The sequence below is a fragment of the Cetorhinus maximus genome, chromosome 8 (genome assembly GCF_964194155.1).
Source record: "Cetorhinus maximus chromosome 8, sCetMax3.hap1.1, whole genome shotgun sequence".
In the NCBI taxonomy this organism is placed as follows: Eukaryota; Metazoa; Chordata; class Chondrichthyes; order Lamniformes; family Cetorhinidae; genus Cetorhinus; species Cetorhinus maximus.
In genome coordinates, this window is record NC_135886.1 from 114,845,099 (window position 1) to 114,870,767 (window position 25,669).

The 25,669-nt window shown below is 42.9% G+C and overlaps 1 protein-coding gene across 1 annotated transcript in view; it reads left to right on the plus strand.

Moving 5' to 3' along the window:
• tenm1 (teneurin transmembrane protein 1) overlaps positions 1-25,669 on the plus strand; it is a 1,283,715-nt gene that overhangs the window by 1,017,443 nt on the left and 240,603 nt on the right. The window contains exons 7-10 of the mRNA XM_078547452.1: positions 2,077-2,291; positions 4,051-4,261; positions 19,813-19,914; positions 24,654-24,848. Coding sequence (XP_078403578.1) covers positions 2,077-2,291; positions 4,051-4,261; positions 19,813-19,914; positions 24,654-24,848 — 723 coding nt within the window. The remainder of the gene's footprint in view (positions 1-2,076; positions 2,292-4,050; positions 4,262-19,812; positions 19,915-24,653; positions 24,849-25,669) is intronic.

The window sequence follows — 25,669 nt, forward strand, 5'->3', positions numbered from 1 at the left end:
GATCCCAGATCTTGTGAAAACTAAATGTACCACATTCGGCTGTATTTTGGCTGATTAAAATAAAACAAAACCTCAAGTCGCATGAAAATTCCAATGGATAAATTTTAGTTTAGGATAATGGGAGTTCAGGTAATCAAGGTTCCACAATTAGCACACAGAGGAAATTACTCTCTAAAAGATGCTACAATTTAACTCCACCCCTGCCCCCCCCCAAAAAAAACAAAGTGTAATCAGTTGCATTTGGATTAAAAGAAAATCATAATCTTTTATTTATTTTAAGTGGTCTGGCAATCTAACATTGCTAGAAATTTAAGCAAGAACACAAACGTCAAATGGTGGAATTGGCGGAAATGAGCAAAGACGTAAATAAGCCTCAAGTGAAATGAATGTTTCCAACCTCAGGCTAGCTCGTACATTTTGTGGAATCTTATGCCGGCAACAGGGATTTCAGCTGCCAACTGGAGAGCCAATGAGATCCTTGCATCACCTCTTTTTGGCAAGGCCCACCAGTAGTATATGCCAATCAACCAGCTGAAGGGCAACGATGGGCCATTCCCTGGGATCAGGTCCTGCCTATTGTGAGTTGCTGGCCAATCAGAAGCTGGAAACTCTTTTGAACTGCAGCACTGCTGGGGAGGCGGTAGCTGCTGCTGGAATGACAACCACCTGGGGTGAGTGATGGTGGGAGGGATTTCATGGGGTGGGGATTGCAGGGAAGGAGGGCGTAGGGGGGTTGGCAGCGGGGTGCCCTTCCCGATGCCGAGTCCCTTGATCAGGCACGGAGCGGCTTTGGACAAGGGGCCTCCCATGGGAGTCAGCAAGCAAACATTGGTGTGTTTGTTTGTTGAGCACGCTACCTGGTGAGCACCCCCCAACCCACACCCACCCCCTCCCCTGGCCCATCTGCTGCTGGGTCAGTACCACTTAAGGACTTGAACTGGCGGTGGGACAGGAAGGCCGTCCACCAGTTTTCCCGCCACGTCCTTTAATCGGGGCGGAAGGTAGTGGTGTCCCCCACGCCACCCTGCTAATGCTTCCTGCCACAAAAATCACCAAGTGGGAGGGCACAGGGTCCAGCCCAGTCGGTAGTGCAAGCTGAGTCCATGTAGAGTTAAAGTTGAACATGCAATTAGTGCTATTAGAAATTCAGAGTTGAAATTGCCTAAGTTAGAACACCCTAGTTTTAACCATGTCAAACTCGCTACTGGTGATATGTTTTGTCTCTTTAGTCTCAGTTGGACTGACTGCTGAGCCGAGAGCCTGTCAAACCAAAACTATGCATTCTGTCAAGATTCAGCCCTAAGTATCTCTGAAGATGTATTAATTCAAGTAATCATCTCTTTCCACGTATAATTTATTTCCTACCGTCTGCTGTTTTTTCTGTAAAGAGCTGAATAGAATATGAAATATTTCACTATTAGTTCTGACTGAGCTGATACAGAGAGTGTGAAAAATTGAAATCTTGAACCATCACAAATGTTCTGTGACAAGGTCTACAACCCTGAGCTACAGAGATACAGGAGGAAGAAATTTCTAAATGTAATTACTGGTTTTCACTGAATTGGTTAATCTCAGACAAGATAGAAGCTTTACATCTGACTACATGTGACTTCCATTTTGTGGTAAAAGGAGGGATAATTGGTCAATGTTCCCATCCCTGCTCACATATTGCTACCTTTACTGGAAGGGTTCATGTGTAGATGCCAGATGAGCATAAGATCATGCTTGCCAACTCTCTCAATCATACATAAGTCATGGACACTTAGGCCAGATACTGGAGGATTATTTACCATGGAATGTTACACCTGGGAGGGAATCAATGACTGCAGGGCAGCAAAGAATATTGGAGGGAAAAAAGGGGGAAATCTGTTGGTACAGTGAAAGATTTCTGGTCCAAAGGTGGGTTGAGTTTGATTAGTCTGTTCTATACCTGACCAGGCATAGATTCTGAAATGATTCCACTTAAGTGGAATTGGGAATGAAATTTGGAAAAAATGGAACTTGACAATGAAGAACTGTTGTTCTGCTGTAATATTAATCTGAATGTAAATGCTTCCTGTTTTGTATTTCTTTCAGGAAAATCAGTGAATGTGTTTCAGCGAGGCAGAGCCATTGACACAGGAGAAGTAGATATTGGAATGCAGGTCATGCAGACCATCCCACCGGGTCTGTTCTGGCGGTTCCAAGTCACCACAGATCATTCCCTCTATCTGAAATTTAATGTGTCATTGGCAAAAGATGCCTTATTAGGGATTTATGGGCGGCGGAACCTTCCACCCACACACACCCAGGTACTGGCATAGTTTTAATTGATGGGGTAACTCTGAGCAGCAAGATACAAGTAACCTTGAATGTAACCTTGCATTTACTTGGTGAGGTTCAGCAATAGGTTCGGAAAACATTCCCTGAGAAGGTCCCCCTCCACAGAGTGGGTTACCAAAGTTGAGTTAACTTTTTGCTAAGGAACCTTTTTTTTGTTCACTATTTTTAAAAGTAATTCTCGGGATGTTGGCACAGCTAGCAAGGATGGCATTTATTGCCCATTCCTACTTTCACTGAGATGGTGATGATGGGCCACCTTCTTAAACTATTGCAAACTGTATGATATTCTCTGTTATGATTTGATACAACTGAATTACTTGCTAGGTACCTCAGAGGACAACTATGGGTCAACCACATTAATGTGGGACTGGAATTGCACAGGGCAGAACTGATAAGGACACCAGGGCCAGAACTTTATGCTCCGCGACCATCCTCCCACATCCCCAGAGGGTTCTGAGGTGGGGGAGGAAGCGTAAAATTGCATGGACAGGATTCCCTCCATGTTCTCGCACACCCTAACCTGATAGCGATTTCACACTGGGGTGGGCAGGGCCTTGGAGGGGAAGCCCACCCTTGCTCCAATTAAGGCCCTTAAATGGCCACTTACGGGCCTTTTCCCGCCCAGTCTCAATTTTTGGGATGGCGGACGGATGACAGCTCATGGAGGAAAATGCGAAAACAAAGTAAGTTCTATCTTGGGCAGGAAGGGACACCCACCTCCATCAGAAGTCCCCTGTTGACTGGGGCACCCTCCCCTTAAGGCCCAGTGACCTCTGGACCTCCCTTCCCCATTCCAACCTATCCCCCAAGATCCCAATCATTCTCCCCCTACGACACCCCCATGTCATCCCTATTCTCCCCGCACTGGGATCCCTGCTATTTACCTGTCCTTTGGTTCCCGGGACTCAATGCCAGGCAGCTCCCCGCAGTGTCTCTTCCAGCCACTGTAGTGCTGTGCCTGGAGGGACTAGAGAGCTACCAGCCAACTCCAGTGCAGGACTTCCTCCCGAGTGAGGGTCCAACCCCCGCCATTCTGAAAATTCAGCACCAGGTTTTCTTCCCAAAAGAGTATTAGTAAACCAATTTATGACAGCCAGTTGGCTTATGATCACTTTTACTGACACCACCTTTTTCATTTCCAGACTTGTAAAAACTAAATTCAAATTCTTAGATTCTCAGGTGGGATTCTGGATTCCCAGTTTCTGGATGATTAGTCCAAGCCTCTGGATTACCAGTCTAGTAACATAATCATTATAATACCAAACCTATACATTGTTGAAGGGGATAAACTTCTTTGGGTATGAAGTACTGTTGAAGCAATATTAAATGATAGGAAAGTTATGTTATTTTTCCCATTTCTGATTTCCCATGGGTGCCCGTTGTAAACAAGTTACTTCACTAAAGGCACCGCAGACTCTTTGGTTACAAATACCAATGTAGATGAACTGACGGGAGGCACAATTATCACAGAATAAAAAGGTATGAATAGAATACCACTTTTCTCGGAGGTGAAATAGTTCCACCTGGACCCCTAATGGAGAAATAATGAAACCCATTGCACATGGTCTTCATGTCTGGTTGCCTGAGCCATCAGTAGAAATAGGTTACTTACATATAAATTAGGCCAAACCTGACCACAGAACAGAGTCTAAGTCACGTGTCTACAACCCCTGTACATTAATTGTGAAGAAAATTGTCAACTGACTTTGGTTTATCTTATCCCTTCAGTTTGATTTTGTGAAACTCTTGGATGGCAAGCAGTTGATTAAACAGGAGACCAAACCTTCAGACAAATCAAAACACACACCTCAGAATTTGATCCTGATGGCCCTTCAGGAGGCAGGATTCATTGAATACATGGATCCGGGAACTTGGCACTTTGCCTTCTACAATGATGGGAAGAAAATGGAACAAGTGTTTGTGCTTACTTCTGTGATAGGTAAGTTGCCATCAATTACATATTAAAATTATGCTTAACACGATATTTCATTTGTCTTTAATTCAATGACCTAAAGTTCCTTTTCTAAACAACATAAGTCCAAGAAAACAAAGTAGACTTAATGATTGATCTCCATGCACCTTTCTACCATTTTCCTCAATTCCCCATCTCTCTAGAAAAATAACTTTCTGTGTAACTCATTCATGCTATTTGTTTCAATGGCTTTTCTTGGAAACTTATTCCATGGGATTGATTTTCAAATGTATGTTTCCAATGTGTGCAGCCTCCTAACAACAGTGGGCATCAAAAAATTGCAGGCATGCTTCCCACAGTTTTCTTGTGTTAAGATTAATAGATGGAAAATCATGAGAAGCACATCTGCTATTTTCTTTTCTGATATTAACTGCCAACAGAAAGGCATAGTTAAAAATTGGCCATTGACTGTGTTGCCCTTGGAAAATGTTTTGGGTTCATTATCTGGTGTTTTATCATGTTAGAAGTCCAAATGAAATACTTTGAAGAGCAATAATTGTTTTTATTTAAACCAAATAAATGTATGAATGACTTTATTAAAATTGCACACAAAAACTTGGGTGACCTAATTAATCTGCGTGCCAAAAATTGCACTCAAAGAAATTTAAACCTGTTGTGTGAAATATTGAAATACAGCTGAGAGCCCAGAAATCTATTTGCCTGTTCAAACACCTGAGCCCCAGAAAAAAGCATTGTTTGATTGACAGCTCTGACTGTCTGATCTGTGCTGTCAATTTCACAATGTTTATTTAGACAAGATAAAGAGATTTCAAGTATTGGTAAATTCAGCCATTGAAACTTTAAAGGGTCTGGATGATTGACCCTTTTATTGAGCTGTAGTAAACAGGAGTTCTTTTTACGAATGTGGAAAGTTATCAATGAATGACTATTTTTAAAGCTTGTTTTACATATCCTATGGTCAGTATAGGGTTCACTGGTTCTATACAGTTATAGCGGGTGAATGAGCATTGAAGTGCCATATCTTAGCATGGGGGCATGAGGCGCTGGGAGGGTGGGCATACCTTGGCATGGGCCCATAGTGGGTGGGTGGGGGAATCATACTTTGGCATGGGAGGCATGAGAAGGACCTTTTGAACTTACCTTTTTATAGGTTCCCTCATGCAAATTATGGATCATAACACCTCTAAGGTGCTGTGAACCATGACACATTAAAAACCTGGGCCAACTGAACAAAAATTGTGGAGGACTAGGACATTCCTATCTCCGCAGTTGAGCCAGCCAAGTTGGGAGTGCAGGGTGTGGGCTTTTGATCCGACCCAGCATGCACCCTTTAAATGTACTCCCAAAAACGAGAAACTCCAGGAATGGGGCTGGGAATCATGGAATCGGGTCCTGGCAGCCATGTTAAAACCAAGTGTTGGTGAAAATCCAAGCCATTATGTACAATTCTGTGCACCAGACATTAGGAATGAAAACATTGGAAAGGGTGCAGAAAAGAATTACAGGAATGGCTCTGGGGTTGAGAGGCTTCAGTTATGGAGATAGATTGGTGAGGCTGGGGCTGTTTTCTAGAGAAGAATAGGTTGAGAAGAGATTTGATGTAGGTGTCCAAGATCATTAGGGGGCAGAGCTGATAGGGATAAATTATTCTCACTGGTGGAAGGGTCGAAAACCAGAGGACATCAATTTAAGGTGTTTGACAAAAAAAAACTCCAGAAGTGACATGAGGGAAAATCTCTTTATGCAGCGAGTGGTTTGCGCTGCTTGAGAATATAGTGGTACAAATTCAACCATTGCTTTTGAAAGGGAATTGGAGAACTGGCTCAAGAGAAAATAAATACACAGCTACAGGGAAAAGGTGAGGTGTGGTGAGATTAGCTGAGTAGATCTTATGTAGAACTGGCATGGATATGACAGGCCAAATGGCCGCCTTCTGTGTTGTAACCATTTTATGGTTCTATGATTTAAAAGTCCAGATCAAAATCAGGCAACTGAAATTGAGAACAAAAACAGAATTACCTGGAAAAACTCAGCAGGTCTGGCAGCATCGGCGGAGAAGAAATTGAGATACAGGTCAGGCATGATCTGGCTCAATGGTTTAATATATTTACTGGCCTGAATGACCTACTTTTACGATGAGTGTTAGAGGAATGTAAGTTTTTGTATAGTAAGTGATTGTGTCTTGAAATTACCCGGTTCATAAAGAAAGAATTTGTATTTATATAACACCTTATCACATCCTATTGGAAAGATTCCATTTTGCATACAAAAATTACTTTGAAGTGCAATTACTGTTATTATGGAAAGCGCAGCAGCTATTTTTGCAGGCAACAAACATAAGTGAGATAAAAGAGCAGCTAATTAGATTTTATGGTGTCAGTTGAGAGAGGAATGATGGCCAGGACTCCAAGAGATCGTCTGCTTTGTTTAAATGGTACCAATGAGATCTTTAACATGCATCTGAAACAGAGGAACAAGTAGACAGAACCTCGGTTTAACTTCTAATGCAAATTGTGACACCCCTATCTGGGGTAACATTCATTTATCACTGCACTCATAGCTCAGGAAAGCGTGTGTAGTTCTCATGATGGTGAGGGTGAAGAGGGGTGGGCGGGAAGAGAAAGTTTGAAACAAAAACCTTCTGATTCAGAGCCAGGAATGCTACAGATTGACACAACCCTGCTACAGGGTTGAGTTTATGACATAGAATACCTGCACTGGACATATGCCCATTCGCCATGTATATCAAGAAATGAAGAAGATACTGTCCATGATTTTCTGTTCATGCATTTTAATGATTGGAAGATCTTGGGCAACATGTCAAGAACTACCTGATATGTGCAGTCACTAAGAAGTCACATGCATTCATAATATCAACCATTTTGACTTTTAGTCTAAATTTAATGAGTTAATATCTACATTAAAATAGCAGATAAAGGCTACACATTCTAATTTGTATTACATGTTTTTGCTAATATAACCATGGTTTGCTTATTTTTACTGCAATCATGCTTTCAACTGATGGTTTTAATGATTTCCTCACAATAACCTTCAACTCACCTTCCTGCTTAGTATGCTGCATGATTGTTCCATTTTAAACAAAATAAATAAAGTTTAAACAATCTTTAATAATGCTCTTTGTTGGTCATAAAAACTTGACACAACCTCAATTATTCTGAAAGAATAGTTGACAATTCAGAATTGTCAGTATTCAATCAAAACTGACCAACAATTCTTTAAAATAAAAATACTGACCATTAATAGTATTCATCATGATTTAATTTTCCATGGGGTTGAGTGTGAAGTATGCTGTGTTTGTTGATTAGTTGAAGCAGACTATTCATAACACAATATTTGATCTTATGAATCTTAAAAGACTCAAAATTGATTTAATCTACCATTTGGAATATATGATCTGTCTTCAATAGCACAGTCTAATCATTTTGGTAATTCACTGTCATCAGCTATGACATTGTCACTTCAGGCAAAGTATCTTATTGTTGTGAATAATTTGTGTGCAATCTTGCCATAATAGGGGGTTACAAGTGCAAACAGTGCACATATATGAATGCACATTAGTTAGGAAGTAGAAAATTTTGTCACTTATCTTTTGATGAGTTTTAAGAAACCTTTCCATATCACAAACTTTTCAAATATTCTAAATTGCACAAGATTATGGTGGCAGGAAACATCATTCTTCTTGTGTGGAATCGTGAAGATCTAAGCTCCGAGGAAATACAAATCAACTGTTGCTGCATCTGACTACCTGGAAATCCTGAAGTTGCACATTGATTAACTGCTGGATGAGGAAAATCCATAATTTCTCAGTCACAGGAAGTAGCATTTTTAATCTGCTTATTTCAAATTCCTTGCTAGAAAAAAAAGCGTACCAGATAGTAAGTTCCTCCAACTCTATCTTCTATCCCTGCATCCCAGTCCCTTCTTTCATCTGACCACTAAGCCCTGGAATTTCCTCACTAAATTTTTCCATCTCCCTCTCATCCTTTAAGATGTTCCTCAAAACTTATCCCTTCCAGCAAGCTTTTAGTCACCCCTTTCAACATCTTATTTCAACATTTTATGGCTACTTATGCTTCTGCAAAGCAGCTTTGGAAATTTTTCTATGGTAATGGTGCTATATACATGCAAGTTATTGCTATACATACTTGCACAGTTTGGGTCATTATTACTTTGTAAAAAGTGTAATATTTCTCATTTGCTCACATTCTATAGTGTACAACAGTTTTGACAGAAAATAAAATTTTGTGCACTATCCAACTTGATCTGTTCTAGCAAACTAATTGAGCTGCACCAATCACATGATCATCAATCCATAAACAAAAATACCTGGAAAAACTCAGCAGGTCTGGCAGCATCTGTGGAGAGGAGCACAGTTAACGTTTCGAGTCCGCATGACTCTTCAACAGAACTAAGGAAAAATAGAAAAGAGGTGAAATATAAGCTGGTTTAAGGGGACGGGGTTGGGGGGGGTGGGACAAGAAGAGCTAGATAGAGGGCCAGTGATAGGTGGAGATAACCAAAAGATGTCACAGACAAAAGGACAAAGAGGTGTTGAAGGTGATGATATTATCTAAAGGAATGTGCTAATTAAGGGTAGAAAGCAGGACGAGCAAGGTACAGATAGCTCTAGTGGGGGTGGGGTGGGGTGAAGGAATCGAAAAAGGCTAAAAGATAGTGATAAAACAATGGATGGAAATACATTTAAAAATAATGGAAATAGGTGGGAAAAGAAAAATCTATATAAATTATTGGAAAAAACAAAAAGGAGGGGGAAAATCAGTAAGGGGGTGGGGATGGAGGAGAGAGTTCATGATCTAAAATTGTTGAACTCAATATTCAGTCCGGAAAGCTGTAAAGTGCCTAGTCGGAAGATGAGATGCTGTTCCTCCAGTTTGCGTTGAGCTTCACTGGAACAATGCAGCAAGCCAAGGACTGACATGTGGGCATGAGAGCAGGGTGGAGTGTTGAAATGGTAAGCAACAGGGAGGTCTGGGTAATGCTTCCGCATCTGCAGTTTTTTTGCTTTTATCATCAATCCTTTGTTGGCCACGTGTTAACAGTTACAAGATTCAGTACATGTGGCTACCATCTTGTCCAATGTCTCTGCAGCCATCAATATCTATAAGATCCTATCTCACAAGCCACCTTACACAATCTTGGCCTTAGTTCCAGGTAATCCTGACCTCAGGCCCCAGACTTTTCCTTCCAGAGCTCCACTCATTCAGAAGTAGCTCAGACTAGCTTTGCACTGGTGTCAATATATACTCAAGTTTCATACTGTAAGACTGTGATAAAATAGTCATTCAGTAGAACAGAACTTGAATATTGCTGAAAAAAGAGATATGTTGAAGCTTTTCATCTTGAACTCATCAGGACAATTTGAAAGAATACCAATAAAAGGGAAAAAAACAATTTATACTGTATGTGAAGAAAGAGCTGATTGGTTGGCAAGTGAACGATGATTGATAGAGACGTTGCCATCAAGAATGCACTAGTGATGGGGACTGACACTTAACCGCCAAGCATTTGAAATTTAAACCAGGCAGCTTGGCCTGATTGGTCAAGGCATTGCCCTGAGGGTTGAGTCAGCAAACGGCTGTCACTTGTTTTGTTTAGCTGAAACAGGCGCAATGTGTGTAGATGTTCTTTCTGCCTACAAAGAACAGGACCCTGTGTATTAATATATGTAGCTTCCAGTTCACACACATGCACCACACTGCAAGCCCAACTGACAATCTTAAATTGGTTGTCAGCGTAATTCTTAGTACACTGAGGATTATTTAGCAAATGTAATCGCAGAATCACATGTTGGACACTGTGCTTTTGAGTTTTGCAAACACGGGCTGGTTGGGTATGGTCTGTACTTTGCATGTTGCAAGCAAAATAGCTGAGACATGCTGTTTGATATGATCCACCAGTCTTTGGGACGTACAGCCTACATACCTAGCATCACACTGGCACTGAAATTCATATACTACATTACTCATTTGAGCAACAGGTGAAGCTAGCTGTTTCATATTGCTACTATGCAGTAGCAACACAAGTAGTATTCGCCACTAACAGGATGCTGCCGTCAAGCCAAAAAGGTGTTCTGCCTACCACACAAATGAGTAATGTGTTATATGAATTTCAGTGCCAGTGTGATGCTAGGTATGTAGGCCAAACATCCCAAACACTGGCAGATTGTGTGAAACAGCGTTCCCATTGTTCACAGTGGACAAGGTACACACTGTACCCAACCAAGCCCGTGCTTTCAAACTCAAAACACAATGTCCAACAGTAGATGTGATTCTGTGATTGGACAACATTTGCTAAATAATCCTCAGTGTGCTAAGAATTACGCCGAGAACCAATTTAAGATTGTCAGTTGGGCTCGCAGTGTGGTGCATTTACATTGTACTGGAAGCTACATATATAAATGCACAGGGCCCTATTCTTTGCAGACAGAAAGAATAAGCGCACACATTGTGCCTGTTTCAGCTAAATAAAATAAGTGACAGCCATTCGCTGGTCAAGCATTGCCCTGAGGAATGAGTCAATCAAGGTCAAGCTGCCTGGTTTAAATTTTAAACAATGCTTGGCAGTTAACTGTCAGTCCCCATTGTTGGTGCATTCTCCATGGCAACGTCTCTATCAATCAGAGTCTACTTGCCAACCATTCAACACTCCCTTGTCATACAGTATAAATTGTTGTTTTCCCCGTTATTGTTATTCTTCCGAAATGTCCTGATGAGTGCAAGATGAAAAGTTTCAGCACATCTATTTTTTCAGCAATACTGTGATAAAACATATACAGCTGGTTTGCTTTCCCATTTTGAAATTCTCTTGACCTATTATCATCTTGCATCTTCCCTTGCTTTGCCCACTACTCCCTCCTAGTGTAGCCCATTTTCTAATGGATCTTGATTTGTGCTTGCTCCCTGCCTTGCCTCAGCTCTGTCCTCCACTTGAGCCCAGGCCTCTGCATCTTGCATAATTTGCATAGACTCATTCTCAGCTTGTGAACAATGCAAAAAAAGATATGCTTGTACATTTAGTAACAGTGGACGGGAAGACTTTGGGAGAGAGGACTACAAAAATTTCTAAATCATAATTTTTTTTAAAAGGAAAACTAAAAGAAAAGATCCATTGTTGTTGCTCCCTCACTAGTTAAGCAAATGAGGTGGCACAATTCCTGGGAACTGGGTGACATTAGTGAGCAGGCTGAGTGAAGTGAATTGGAGGATTGAGCAGATTGGGGATGCTAAGAGGATATGACTTGCGAACCAAGACACAGGTCAGTATGTCTTTGATCCATGTAATTTCTCTGAATATCATTGTAGAGAAAAACATGCTTTCTCCCATTAAATAGAAGACAGAATAGAAAGGGAAGCCAAAAAGAGCTAGAGTGTGAGGTGAACAAACAAGACAGACTATTACAATAGAAAAGATACTCAATTAATTAATTTTCATCCAAGCTCAACACACATCAAATAAACATTAACTGAGTCATAAAAATATTAGGATAATTAATAAATTATATTGATAAATGTATTCATATTTTCTTCCTTTTTTGCTTACCCTGTAACCTAGTATATAACACAGCAGGCATCTTTCGTCGAGGCATTTACCAATGCCTGTGTATAACTGACTATTTTGAAGTGCATGAGAATAATGTGATGACTCAAAGTCCTGTGGGGAGGATGTAGGCTTTAACTCAGCACCTCCTCAATGACATGGCTGGAGCCAGGAGATCACAATGTGGGGAATTTCAGGTGCAAGCATGCCTTTTTGGAGTTACACATTCAAAATCATCAACTTGCTGTCTGTTTAAGATGGGACAAACTAGAATACAGTATTTCCAGAACTATATATTCTATACTTTTTTGACATTCAGGCATGTGATTTCTGTTGCTGTGTGCATAAGTGCACATATAATCTTACAACACAGAAAGGAGCTATTTGGCTAATCATGCCAAAAAGCCTTTGAAAGAGCTATCGATTAATTCCTCTCCCCTGCCCTTTCTTTATAGGCCTGTATTTTTTTTAACATATGTAATTTAATTTTGAATGTTACTATTGACTCTGCTTCTATTATCCTTTCTGGCCGTGCATTCCAGATCAAGATAACTCAAGGAGTCTATCAGTATTTTCAACTATTGAAACACTCATAGGGATTCGTACACAAATATTAACATGTATTTGGAGGGAGTCCCTGGAAGCATGTTAATAAAAGATCCTTGGGAATGTAGCAATATTGATGGGGTTGGGTGGGAGGCGTTTTAAAGTACAAAATTTGGGAACAACTGATAAATGATAAAGTATCATTTGAACAGAATCATTTATATTAAAAAGCTCTATAAAATAAACTCTATATAAAAAACTGAATGGTACAGCCTACACATTAACGTTGATGCTTACAATTTGGATTTATGATGGTGGAAAATGTCCAGTCTGCCTGTGAGCTTCTTCCACCAACTTAGATCTTGGATCTATTTTTCTGGAACAGTATTGCAGTTAGAGGTCTATGCAGACCCTACCTGGCTATTCTATACCAGAAGGTTCTAACAGACTTTGTGCCAAGAATAAGAAAACAAGGAATTAGGAATGAGAAATTAGTGAAACTCCCTTTAATAATGAGCTGCATTAACAGCATATGACTAAGGACAGGCAAAATGTCGCAGGAAGGCAACGGGTGGCATGCCTAATGCCCTCCCACCACCAAGCCTTTTTGTCAGTGGTGGGAAAGATGGCAGATGAGTTGCCCACTGGTAACCCAATTGAACCACTTAAGTAACCAATTAAGGGCCTCATCCTGCCTCTTTGGGCATTTTGCTCATGTTGGGGGAGAGGGGGGTGGGAGTGGCATTGCACATAGGGAGACTGTCCAGTAAAATCATGAAAGGGCAAAGGGCAGCAATGGTCACCCCCCTGGCAACAGTGCCACCAATGCTTAAAGACCACAGTCCCAACCCCCAAACACCAGGGCCTTCCTACCTCGGCCAGGGAGGTATCCTCTCCTTGCAGGTGCTGCTGCAACAATGGTCACTGTTAGCAGTGGCGCTGCTGAGCTACCATCCCTCTTACTGAGCCGGCAACTGGGTGGGCAACCATCCTTAATTGGAATGGCAGCCCCAGCAGTGGTCACTTAATTGGCCATCGCTGGGACTATGCTTCCTTGGGTCCTGCCACTGGCTGAAGTAGGGTCAGCTCCCGCTTTCAGCCCCAACTCAAGACTTCAACCTCCATGGTAGAATTCTGGCCAATCCCCCTATCAAGCTGTCTGCGCCCTGAAATAGTGCAAACTGCATTTACCATCAACTCACATCTCTCCCAGAGGGAGGGAATGGAGGGATGCTGGGGGGGAGGGGAGGGTGGTGTGAATGTCATCTTTAGCTGTAAAACTATTTTAGTGTTTGCACTGCTTTTAAGACCTGGCAGAATCCCGATTACCAATAACATGCTTTTTGTGTGTCTCATCTCATTTGCATAACGATTCACTATTCAAAATGTAAACTCTGCTGGTTCAACAGAGGCAGTAGATGAAAATGTATGTAAGTCAAGTTAAAAAGATGGGATCAATTAAAATGGAGTGTCATAAAGAAGGCGGCAAAAATTTTGAAAGCTTGTGAAGAGCATTAAAAAGGGATCTCATAGCATTAGTAACCTTTGCCAAGAATGAAGGAGGTGGCTGGTGGGATTTATAAGTGTCAAGCCAGGATGAAGAGAAAGAGACAGTGCAGCCCAGCACCTGACTTCCTTTTGCAGAGTTGCTGACATCCATTGACACTGCACCACACTGTCCACGTAGGTCAGCACAGCAGTATGAAAGTGCAGTCAATTTTCTCAGGCCACTAGTAACCTTACCGTGCCTGCACACGTGCAAACTCTATGATAACCGCTGATATCCTTGCAAAGATGGTAGTGCTCTGCATCTTTCTTTAATGTTTCCTTCTGCCTTAACCCAAACTTTTTCTAGTTTCTCCCCCACTCGCCTCTTACCACCTTCTGAGTTTGTCTTGTCCACGAGACTCATCCCCTGCTCTCTGGACCCTATTCCCACTAAACTGCTAACTACCGAATTTCCCCTTCTAACTTATATGTTAGCTGATATTGTTAATGGCACTCTGTTCTCAGGTACTGTACTCCTTCCCCTCCCCTCAAAATAACCTACCCTTGATCCCTCTGTTGTTGCAAACTCCTATCCCATCTTCAATCTCCCTTTCATCTCCAAAGTCCTTGGAGGTATTATTACCTTCCAAATCCATGTCCATCTATCATAGAACTCCATGTTTGAATCCCTCAGATCAGGTTTCCACCCCTGCCGCAGTACCAAAGCAGTGCCTATCAAAGTCGCAAATTATGTCCTGTGATTGTAACAAAGGTTAGCTATCTTATTTCTTTTACTTCTTGACCTGCCTGCAGACTTTGACATGATTGAACACACACCATCTTCCTCCAGTGCCTTCACTGCCATCCAGCTGGATGCGTCTGCTCTCACCTGGTTCCGTTCTTAACTATCCAGAGTATCACCTCAATGGTTTCTCCTCCTGTTGCCTCTGTGTGCCCAAGAGTCTATCATTGGTCCCTCCTATTTTCTATCTAGATTCAGTCCTCACTGACATCGTCTGTAAACATAGTGAGCCAGATTTTGCAGGTGGATGGTGTCGATGGTGAGTTGCCATCATTTGCCATCATTACCCCTCCGAAACTGATTGTAACTTCAGCTTGTTGGGTATGCGCAGATTAGTGCAAGAATCCTTTGGTTACGGTCTGTCATTCCGGGCTCCACCATAGGCTGTGCTGTGGACACCCAAAAGCTGGCAATCATTGAAATCAATGAGAATTTCAACCTTCCCCACCCCCTCCCTCTTCACACACACCCACCACCCCAATCCCCACTACCCCCAAAACTCACATATCGCTATTAGAAACCCTTTCAGAAAGTTCACCTTTTTCAATCAGATGCAACTGGGTTTTTAATGCCAATGATTAATAAAATTAGATGAACAGAACTGGCTCTAAAATTAATATTACATTCATGGAGTGCTTTTAAATGATTAATTGATTAATTAACAGACTTTTTTTAACTAAAAATTTTTTAAAGTCTTTTTCAGAATATTTTATCTTCTACCTTCACCCCATTTGTATGTCCCAAACTTTAATTTTTTCTGTGTAATTTTTTTTAAGCGGCTTTATTTTTATGCTTTTTGTTTCCTGTTTGTATGTCTGTGAAAATACTTTCATGTGATTTGCTGCTTGGCAGCTTGATGACATCACTCCAGCTCCACTCTGGGGAAATCCTCAGTAAAGGACACTGCAATCAGTTGAGTACCACTGCAAGGCAGTAAAGGTGAAACTTCCACCAGAGAGATCACTAAATCTCTCGATGAGACTTAACTTTCAGTTCAGTGGCAAGTCTCCTGCCACTGACTGCAAAATCTAGGCCAGCATCAGTTTCCACATGTATGCTGATGACACCCCACCATACTTCATTCATAACTCTCTCAATCCCTGCACTATCTCTTACTTGTCACACTGCTTGTCCATCATCTATCAATGGGTAAACAGAGATATCCTCCCATTAAATATTGGAAGGACCTAAGCCATTGTTTTCAATCCCCTCCATGAACTCTATTTTCTATCCACTGACTAAACAGCCTCTCCCCAGCAACTGTCTGAACTCAAACAAGACTGATCACAGCCTTGGTGTTATGTTTGATCCCAAGATGAGCATCCAACTGCATATCCACACCATTAATAAGACCACTTATTTTCACCTCTGTAACATCGTCCAACTCCACCCCACCTCAACAAAAACAGAAATATCTGAAAAAACTCAGCAGGTCTGGCAGCATCGGCGGAGAAGAGCAAAGTTGACGTTTCGAGTCCTCATGACCCTTCAACAGAACTAAGTAGAAATAGGAAAGGGGTGAAATATAAGCTGGTTTAAGGGGGGAGGGGGGAAGAAGGGGGGGGTTGTTGTTGGGACAAGAAAGCAGTGATAGGAGGAGATAACCAAAAGATGTCACAGACAAAAGAACAAAGAGGTGTTGAAGGTGGTGATATTATCTAAAAGAATGTGCTAATTAAGAGTGGAGAGCAGGACAAGCAAGGTAGCTCTAGTGGGGGTGGGGTGAAATAAACCATGGGTAGAATACATTTAAAAGTAATGGAAATAGGTGGGAAAAGAAAAATCTATATAAATTATTGGAAAAAAACAAAAGGGAGGGGGAAGAAACGGAAAGGGGGTGGGGATGGAGGAGGGAGTTCAAGATCTAAAGTTGTTGAACTCAATATTCAGTCCAGAAGGCTGTAAAGTGCCTAGTCGGAAGATGAAGTGCTGTTCCTCCAGTTTGCGTTGAGCTCCACTGGAACAATGCAGCAAGCCAAGGACAGACATGTGGGCAAGAGAACAGGGTGGAGTGTTAAAATGGCAAGCGACAGGGAGGTCTGGGTCACCCCACCTCAGCTCATCTGCTGCTGAAACCCTCATCCATGCCTTTGTTACTTCTAAATTTGACTATTCCAATGCACTCCTGGCTGGCCTCCACAATCTGCCCTTCGTAAACTTGGGCAGCTGAGCTTTGGATGACCTCTCGTCCTATCTTGCACCAGTCCCCAATTCTGGCCTCTTGAGCATCCCGATTTTAATCATTCCACCATTTACAGTCATGCCTTCAATTGCCGAGGTTCTAAAATCTGGAATAGCCTCCCTAAACTTCTCCATCCTCCATTCCTCTTTCCTTTTTAGAACGGTCCTTAAAACCTACCTCTTTGATCAAGCTTTTGATTACCTGTCTTAATATGTGGCTCAGCGTCAATATTTTTTGTAACACTCAGTGAAGCAGCTTGGGACACTTTTCTATGTTAGAAGTGCTATATGAATACAAGTTGTTATTGTTTCTGAAGCTCCAGACTCCTGAGAAGCAGATTACTGCCATTATTCTCAAGTGTATTTGCCAAGGTGTGCAGAAATGGTTAGTGGCCACTTGGCAGGTGAGATCAAACAGGCAGTGCTGGCTTCTGATTAGCCTTGGCATGCCTTCTTTCATGCAATAGCTCATGCTGGAAGAGGAACCTTACAGCATAATGGTTAGACAGTTAATCTTTTCTCAATATGTTGCCACCAGGAAGCCTCCTGGCACAGCCATCATTGAGAGGAGGAGGTCATACTAGCAATGTCTATCATAGTGAGGTTTGCTACCTATTGCTGCAGATATTAGGGTGCATATGCAGGTAGGTAGGCTCAGAGTATCACCTGGGCAGCCTGATCATCATGACATCTTTGCGTTGACTCCCTTTTCCTTCTTACATGAAGGAGTCCTGATGATAAATAGTCCAATGTCAATAAAGAGAGTTCAACCAAAATACTAAAACTCAAGAAAACCAAAGCGCTAGCTAGAAACACAAAAGCCCAAAATAATCCTGAACCTCTGAGCTGTAATTTGTCACATGAGTCAACACACTCTTATTTCAACATCTCTGGTGAGCGTTAGTTAACCCAACTACCCAATCTGCTTTCAACCCTAAATCCTGGCCAAGGCCATCTCTGCACATTTAGTTTTAAATTGCTTCCAAAGAACAGGGCAGGTTATTCAATATCACCTCTGGTCATGGAATGCAAAGCTTCATTTTAAAATCTCAACCATCCCTTGCGAGCCAACAAAATTATTCAATGACCTTGTTGCCTCTGACTCCTAACAAAGCTGAAAAGGATGCTAACAATACCTCTATCAACTTTTCTATTTATCCGCTGCCCTTAATGCAAGACCTGGTCTCAAGAATTGTTGGCTTATAGCTGGTAACATTTATCTTTAGGCATCATCATTTAGCCATTTTGGTTTTTATTTTACCATGTGTCCTTTTTTGACCCAAGAGATATCCAGGATGGTCTGAATCTTCTGAGCAGCAGCAATGTTGAGCAGATTGCTGCTGCGAATGAAGATTCCCCTGAGCCGACGCTGCTGCGCCTTTCTTCTGGGATCTTCCGATCCTATCTGTTGAAATGCAAAGTGCAGTGTTCCGTGGGGAACTCTGTCGGAGTGGAGTCAGGGAAACATGCCTCTTTTTCACAGCACCAGCTGCCATATGGTAAGCCCAGCCTTTGAATGTTAGTAAATGGATGAGTGAGTGAGAGAGTGAATGAGCAGGTAGGTGGGTAGGGTGCATGGGTGGGTGAGTGAGTCGTCGGGTTGAGGGGTTGTCAGGTCTGGCCGGGGATTATTCGGGTGGTCGGGGGGTAGTTGGGTCGGGGGGCTCGTCGGGATAGTCAGGTGGTCAGGGTTGTCGGGTCAAGTCGGGCTGGGTATCGGGTAGTTGGAGGTTAGTCGGATGATGGGGGGGTTAGTCGGGTTGGGTCAGGGAGTAGTTGGGTGATTAGCGGGGGGATATTTTGGTCGGGTCAGGGGTTGGTTGGGTGATTGGCAGGGGGATGGTCAGATTGGGGGTAGTCGGTTGAACGGGGGGCTAGTCAGGTCGGATGGTAGTCGGGTGATTGGCAGGGGTTGGTCAAGTTGGGGATGGTTGATTGATCGGGGGGGATAGTCAGGTCAGGTCAGGGGGTAGTTGGGTGCTTGGGCAGGGGATAGTCAGGTCGTGTCGGGTCGAGGGTAGTTGGTTGATCGGGGCGGGGAGATAGTCGTTCAGATAGGGGAGTAGTTAGTTGATCGCGGGAATAATCAGGTCATGTCAGTGGGTAGTTGGGTGACTGGCGGGGGAATAGTCAGGTAGGGTCAGGTCAGGGGGTAGTTGGTTGATTGGGGTGGGGGATAGTCCGGTTGGGTCAGGTCAGGGGGTAGTTGGTTGATTGGGGTGGGGGATAGTCCGGTTGGGTCAGGTCAGGGGGTAGTTGGTTGATTGGGGTGGGGGATAGTCTGGTTGGGTCAGGTCAGGGGGTAGTTGGTTGATTGGGGTGGGGGATAGTCCGGTTGGGTCAGGTCAGGGGTAGTTTGTTGATCAGGAAGGGATAGTCAGGTCGGATAAGGGGTTAGTTGGGTGATTGACGGGGGGATAGTAGAGTTGGGTCAGGTCAGGCAACACTTGGTTGATTGGGGGGATAGTCGGGTTGGTTCGGGGGGTAGTTGGGTAATTGTGGGGGGATCAGGAGGGGCAATGCAGGGATCAATTGTGGTGTTAGACTGAGTTTCTGTCTAACATTTCCTATTGTTCTGATAACTGTAAAGAATAGGAAAAGAGAAGAAATGAGAAGAGTGTAAGATCATTAGTTGGTGGGTGGGCTATCTGAGGTTTTCTTTCTTTTCTTTTGGGAAATAAATTTGGTGTGGGCTGAAAAATTGTAGAAGAGAGTGTTGTTTTCAAAACTGTAACGTATCACCAGTCCTGGGCATCCAGACATCCAGAAAATAAATCCTTTTGAAGATTTGTCTTGCTCAGCCCCAGATTAAATGCACTCTGTTGTTGGGGCATTATGGTAGCAGGCACATACCACAGATGTATTCATCACTGTTAAATCTTGTTTCTAATAGAATAAGAAATTGGATTCATGAACAAAGTTATTTACTAAGTATTTACCCAAATGTTGTCATTACTTGTAGAATCGATGGATGAATGTTCTACCAATTGCAATGGGAATGGGGAATGTATCTCTGGCCACTGTCACTGTTTTCCAGGATTTCTTGGGCCTGACTGTGCACGAGGTAAAGCCAATTGTGGCAAGCTGTTGAGCAAACATGAATGTATTGTACTATGCAGTCATTATTTATCAACCTACGCAGCAGCTATATCAACTTGAAGATAGATTGGGGAATAATATGTCAGGGTAACTAGAGCTGGCAATTTATGCGACTGTGCCAGCATCGCTCCTATCACATGAACAAAAATAAATGCACATTACTGAGGCTACATATACTGAATTGGTCACACTGGTATATAAAGTGGAAAGCTAACCCTAATACCAGCAATTGCACCATGATGATGCAGAAACTTAAACCAAACTTGTTAAAATTAGAATATATACGTGAAGATAGACATTTAAGGCTGACTTTCTATGAGTTGCTGACGCTTCAAAAGTCTAATCACACCCAAAAATAAGACTACTACACACATTGAATCAATCATCTATTTTGGATGGAGGTTATCGGTTTTTGACAGAGTGTTAGAAATAACGGTGAAGATAATAATTAAGATTCCTATGTGGAAAGATCAGTAGATCCAGTTAAAGTATGCAAGTTATATTTTCAAAATGTATAAATACCTGCGCGCATGTTGTATTTACATCTGGCTCAGAGCTCATGATAATTGAACCAACTTGTTGCAATAGGATGGTAGCAGCATGACTTGTGCTCCTATTGAGGCTAATAACATTCTTTCAAATCAGGAGAAGGTAAACACAAAATTCAGGCAACACAGGTGCAGGGCTTTCAGGAAAAAGTCCTTTGTAAGAAAGGACTGCAGGACGAAGCTGTCTGAACAAAAGAAGAAATATTTTACGCAGCTTTAAATTCACCAGGGAACCAGTTATTGAACTTTGTCAAAAGGTAGCAGGAGACCTGAGAATCTATGCTGTGCGTGGAATTGCTTTTCCTGTCATTGTGAAGGTTACAAGTTACAATTTTTTTCACCATTGGTTCATTCTATTCTCTTGGTTCTGTTTATTGAGCGTAACTGGAGGTGGTTGCTAAGTTGCTAGACTGCGACTGTTGTGACTCTACAATGATTGGTTCCATGAACTTTCTAAAGAGAAGTTGTAACAGGGGTGTTCAGAAGATACCACTGTGTCCTTTAATGTGCACTACAGTGCATTGCATCCCCCCACTGAACATCCAAAAGGAATACCCGTAAAATCGCACCCTTCAGGCCAGATTTTCCCCTTACAGGCAGGAACCACAAGTGTGGCTATTTCCTGACATTGCATTCCCAATTTCTGAAAGTCAGGGAACTCCCACAAGTTTTTGGTCTCCTAGAATCAGGGTTGGGCTGCAGTCAGGAATGTCACCAGGCCCAAGGTGGCAATGGAGGCATGTGGGTGGCGAGGCAGGCAGTTAGAAAGCTTGCCTCAGTTCACTGAAACTTCATCCCTGCCCTGCACATGGCTGTTAGGCCTTCTACCTCAGCCCCTCAATTCCCACTCTTTCCCCATGCCCCCTCATATCTGCGATATCCCCTCCATACCCCCTTATATTCACAATGCCATTTCCATGCCCGTTCAAGACCCCTACCTTTTCCATAACCCCTATATACCTTTCATGCCCCCCATGCATCTTCCACACCCACTCTCCCAGTATCCACTATGTACAGAATCAATAAGCCATTGACAGTTCTGGGAAACCTTTTAAATGCTTGTGAAACTGACACAATAAGCGGGGGCTTTGAAAAGCTCATTTTACAACCTGATAAAAGTGTCAATCAACCACAGCCATTCATAATCTCAATTAATGAAGCTTTAAACTTCCATAAGCCTCTTAATCTTCTCCAAATAAACAAGCAGACATTGAAAACTCGCATCAAAGAAAGAATAATTATTACAATGTCATAAAGCTGTCAATCAAACAAATCTAGCACTCCCTTTCAAGCTGTGTAGACAGAGCCCTGCTGAGCTGAGTCAATTAGTCATCCTTGGGAGCTCAGCCAAGCACTCCTGATGAGATCATCTAGAAAACAAATGTCTGGCCATCTGTTCAAGCTGCTTCTGGTGATACAGTTGCAAGATGGTCTCATTATGAATGCTTAACTGAGCTATAAGGCTGATTAATGGACTCAGCCCTGCAGGCAATGTTGACAATGCTAGAAGGGGAGTGCCAGCTTTGTTTAACACTTTTTGAGGTTGTAATAACTTTATCTTTCTTTGATGTGGTTGTTTACAGCTTGTTTTATTTTATTCTTTCCTTAATGTGATTTTTCAACCCCTGTTTGTTAATTTGGACAAGATTAAAAGGTGTTTAGAGGATTAAAGCTTTATTTATTGAAACAATGAACGGCTGTGGTCGATTGACACTTTTATGAGGTAGTAAGAGTGGCAGTTTTTTTTTGCAAAGGAGATTTTCAAAGCCTGTTTGGTTATTTTGTCAGTTTAAGGAGCATTTCAAAGACTTGTTATATGGCTTATTGTTTCTGAACTTAATGAATACTGTGTGGGCATGGAGGATGCTTAGGGGAAAGGAAGTGGAATGGGGGTAATGGGTGGGGTATGGATGGGTCATGGGGGAGGAGGGGGTATGGAGGGAACATGAGGGGACATGGAGATAATGGGCAGAATTTTATGCCTGTTGGGTGGGCGGGCGGGCCCGACCCAATCTCTGGCGGGCGGGGAGCCAATCCCTGCCGGAAAAGCGGGCCCCACCGCCATTTTACGGGGGTGAGCCAATTAAGGTTCGGCCAGTGTGATGTCAGGCTGGAAGCGCTATGTGCTTCCTGTGCGGGAGGGGTGGGGGGGGATTCCCCAAAAGCGAGAGTGCATTCTTTCGCGCAGGCGCATGGAAGAGCGCACATCTCCCTGAGGCTAAGTGCTGCCTCAGGGAGATCACTGACACTTTGAAAAAGATTAAAAATAGAAAAAAAATCCTTAACATGTCCCCCTCATGTGACATGTGGTTTGCGCCTTAAACATGAGATGGGACATGTTCATAAATTACAGTAAAACTTTATTAAACTGTTTAAAACCCTGCATGAAACCTCATCCCGCCAGTGGATGAGGTTTCATGTTTTTTCTATTGCCCGCCAGGGCTCCTGGCCTGCCCGCCAACCTTAAGGTTGGACGGGCAGGTCCTTTAATTGTTTAAATGATCCTGTCAATGGCTTCAATTGGCCATTGACAGGTCGGCAGGCACACAGCTGATTTTGCTGTGCCCCCGCCTTCCTGAAAATTTAAATGGGCCGGGATGACGTCGGAGGTTCCCCCCAATGTCACCGCGCATCATTTTACGCGTCGGCGAGCGGACCTCGCCCCCTGCTCGCCAACAGCAAAATTCTGCCCAATATGTGGGAATTGATGGGGCATTGGCAAGTACACTTAAATTTACCGGTCACAAGGTCCCCAACTCTTCAACAACACCCCCCACTCCCCAGGGTTCACAAACTGACTTACCTGGTGTAGTTCCCTCAGGCTACCAAACCCCTCTCATCATGACGAAAATAGTATGAAGGATAAAACTCAAATTTCCCCTAGGCTTTTATGATGGTGACCCTGATGTCACAGGATGGTGCGTGTGAGGTCGCAGCCTAACACATTTCCCAAGTAAGGGAAGATGGCATTGGTTGGGATTGGAGGGGTAGGTTTGAAATTCCAGCCCCACAGGCCTCGTTTTACCCATTCCCAACTCAAGCCCGGGCTGATATGGGAGGGGGAAATCCAGCCCCCCCCCCACCCCAACCCCCGCCCCCGTCTCTCTGCATACAAACCATCTTATTTTTTTAAAAAGGGGGAATTTCAACCCAAGCACAATATGGAATATGGGCCAAATTCACTGATTCAGTGTTTCACCTGAACTTGCTCAACTGAGATCATTTTGAATTTGGACTCTGATTCATTGTTTATCCTTAGGGGGACACCAAAGCACTTTACTCCAGAGAATTTTCTTAATTGTATGTTGTTGTCCTTGGTTCACAGAGGTGAGCAAACTGTTGGCATGGAACCAAGTTTGATTTCCAAATAATTGACTTCATATACCAAAGAGAGAACTGCTGATGTGTCTCAAAGTGAACATGCTCAATTTAAGTGAACATATTCAATTACATGCTTCCCTTGTAGTTTGGATTTTGAGCTAATTGGCAGTGTTATAGTGATCCCTGTGACCTGTCTTCTCTTTTTTTGGGATAGGCAGTATATTCAGTTTTCCTCGTTCATTATTCAGCATAAAATGCTTAGGGCTAGACTCTCCTGGAGCTAAGTTAGTTAAGGCTGTGAGCAGCTAAGCCATATAGACCAGACCAATCCTAGGGTTGATCCCAGGTCTTTGTTCAGTTACTTGATCTCATCCAGAGTCTTACCATTGGCCTCAAGAAGTCAGAGCCTAAATTTATTGATGGATAACAGTCACTTGGGTGAGGTTCTTGACAGGCGGCCAGTTCTACTGGAACTGCAAACTGACACAGAATTGTTTGTAGTAAATTAAGGGAGAAAATTAATTTTAAAAATGAGAAAAAGTGTTGCCTCTTTGACCTCCCTCAACATAGGCAGGTGCAAGGCCTGTGATAACACTCTGGTGTGTCACTATGCATTCTTATATCATTTTTATTGGATCATTATGGAGATAGTGTCCATTAATGATCAAATGCTAAAGGGATATTAGCATTATCTGAACAAAATGAAACATTCAACATATATTATAACACTGTTAACATTCAGCAAACTGCCTGCATAATGCAGAAAATGTGAAACACGCAAGAGTGAACTTAAAAGGCCTCTGTTGGTATTAATATTATTTTTACCCATTTTCAGACTCCTGCCCTGTCCTCTGCAGTGCGAATGGTCAATATGAAAAAGGTCACTGCTTGTGCCACGGTGACTGGAAGGGGCCAGAATGTGATGTACCAGGAGATCAGTGTATTGATCCAACCTGCCATGGCCATGGCACATGCGTCGCAGGGCATTGTATCTGTGTTCCTGGCTATCAAGGTGAAAGCTGTGAAGAAGGTTGGTCCACTGATAAGATTTTGCACCTTAAACAATGGTGGTGCAATTCCTATGTGACTAAGAAATAATGCTCTCACAAAGTTTGAAATAGGGCTACATTTTACAGGTCTGCACCGGACTTGCTTTCAGTGGGGGGGCATGTAAAATGGAACAGGTGCCCAAGCCACCACCTTCCCACCCGCCCTCAAGCTCACCCCCATAATATGGTGTGTTGGTGGGGGGTGGGGGGGGTGCGAATTTGGGGAACCCCTGCCTGCCATATTTAAATATTCCTGTAAAAAGACACGTGGTCGAATCTTCGACAACGTGTGTCTTTTTCCTACAACACTCAAGTTCTGTACTTCCAAACAACTATTTGCATATTTAAGTAGATAATCAAAGGCCATTTAGGCTCACTATCAAGTCAATTGACCACGATAATATGCTGCCCATGTCATAAAACAGTTGGTGTGGGTCATTGGGCGGGTGTGGGCAGCACAATCTACAAAGGGTGGGAAGGGAGTGGGGGTTTCTACCTTCAGGGTTGCCTTTTGCAGATCGGGGGTGTGACCCCTTAAGATAAATCCCCCAACCCCCCCCGACCTTTCTACGACCTGCCTACTGCCTTAAACCCACCATCCCTGGCCAGGCCTTCTACTTCCTGGAGGAAGTCCCGGCAGCTCCCATCAATGTACACGTGGTGCTTCTGGGACCAATAGAGCTTCCAGCCAATCGGATTGTCTGGCAGCTCCTGAGGGCAGGTCTTTCTCCCCACGAAGGGGCAGAAGTCCCACAGCGGCCCTGTTTAGCCCACCCACAGTGCTTTCTGGTTGTAGGGCGGG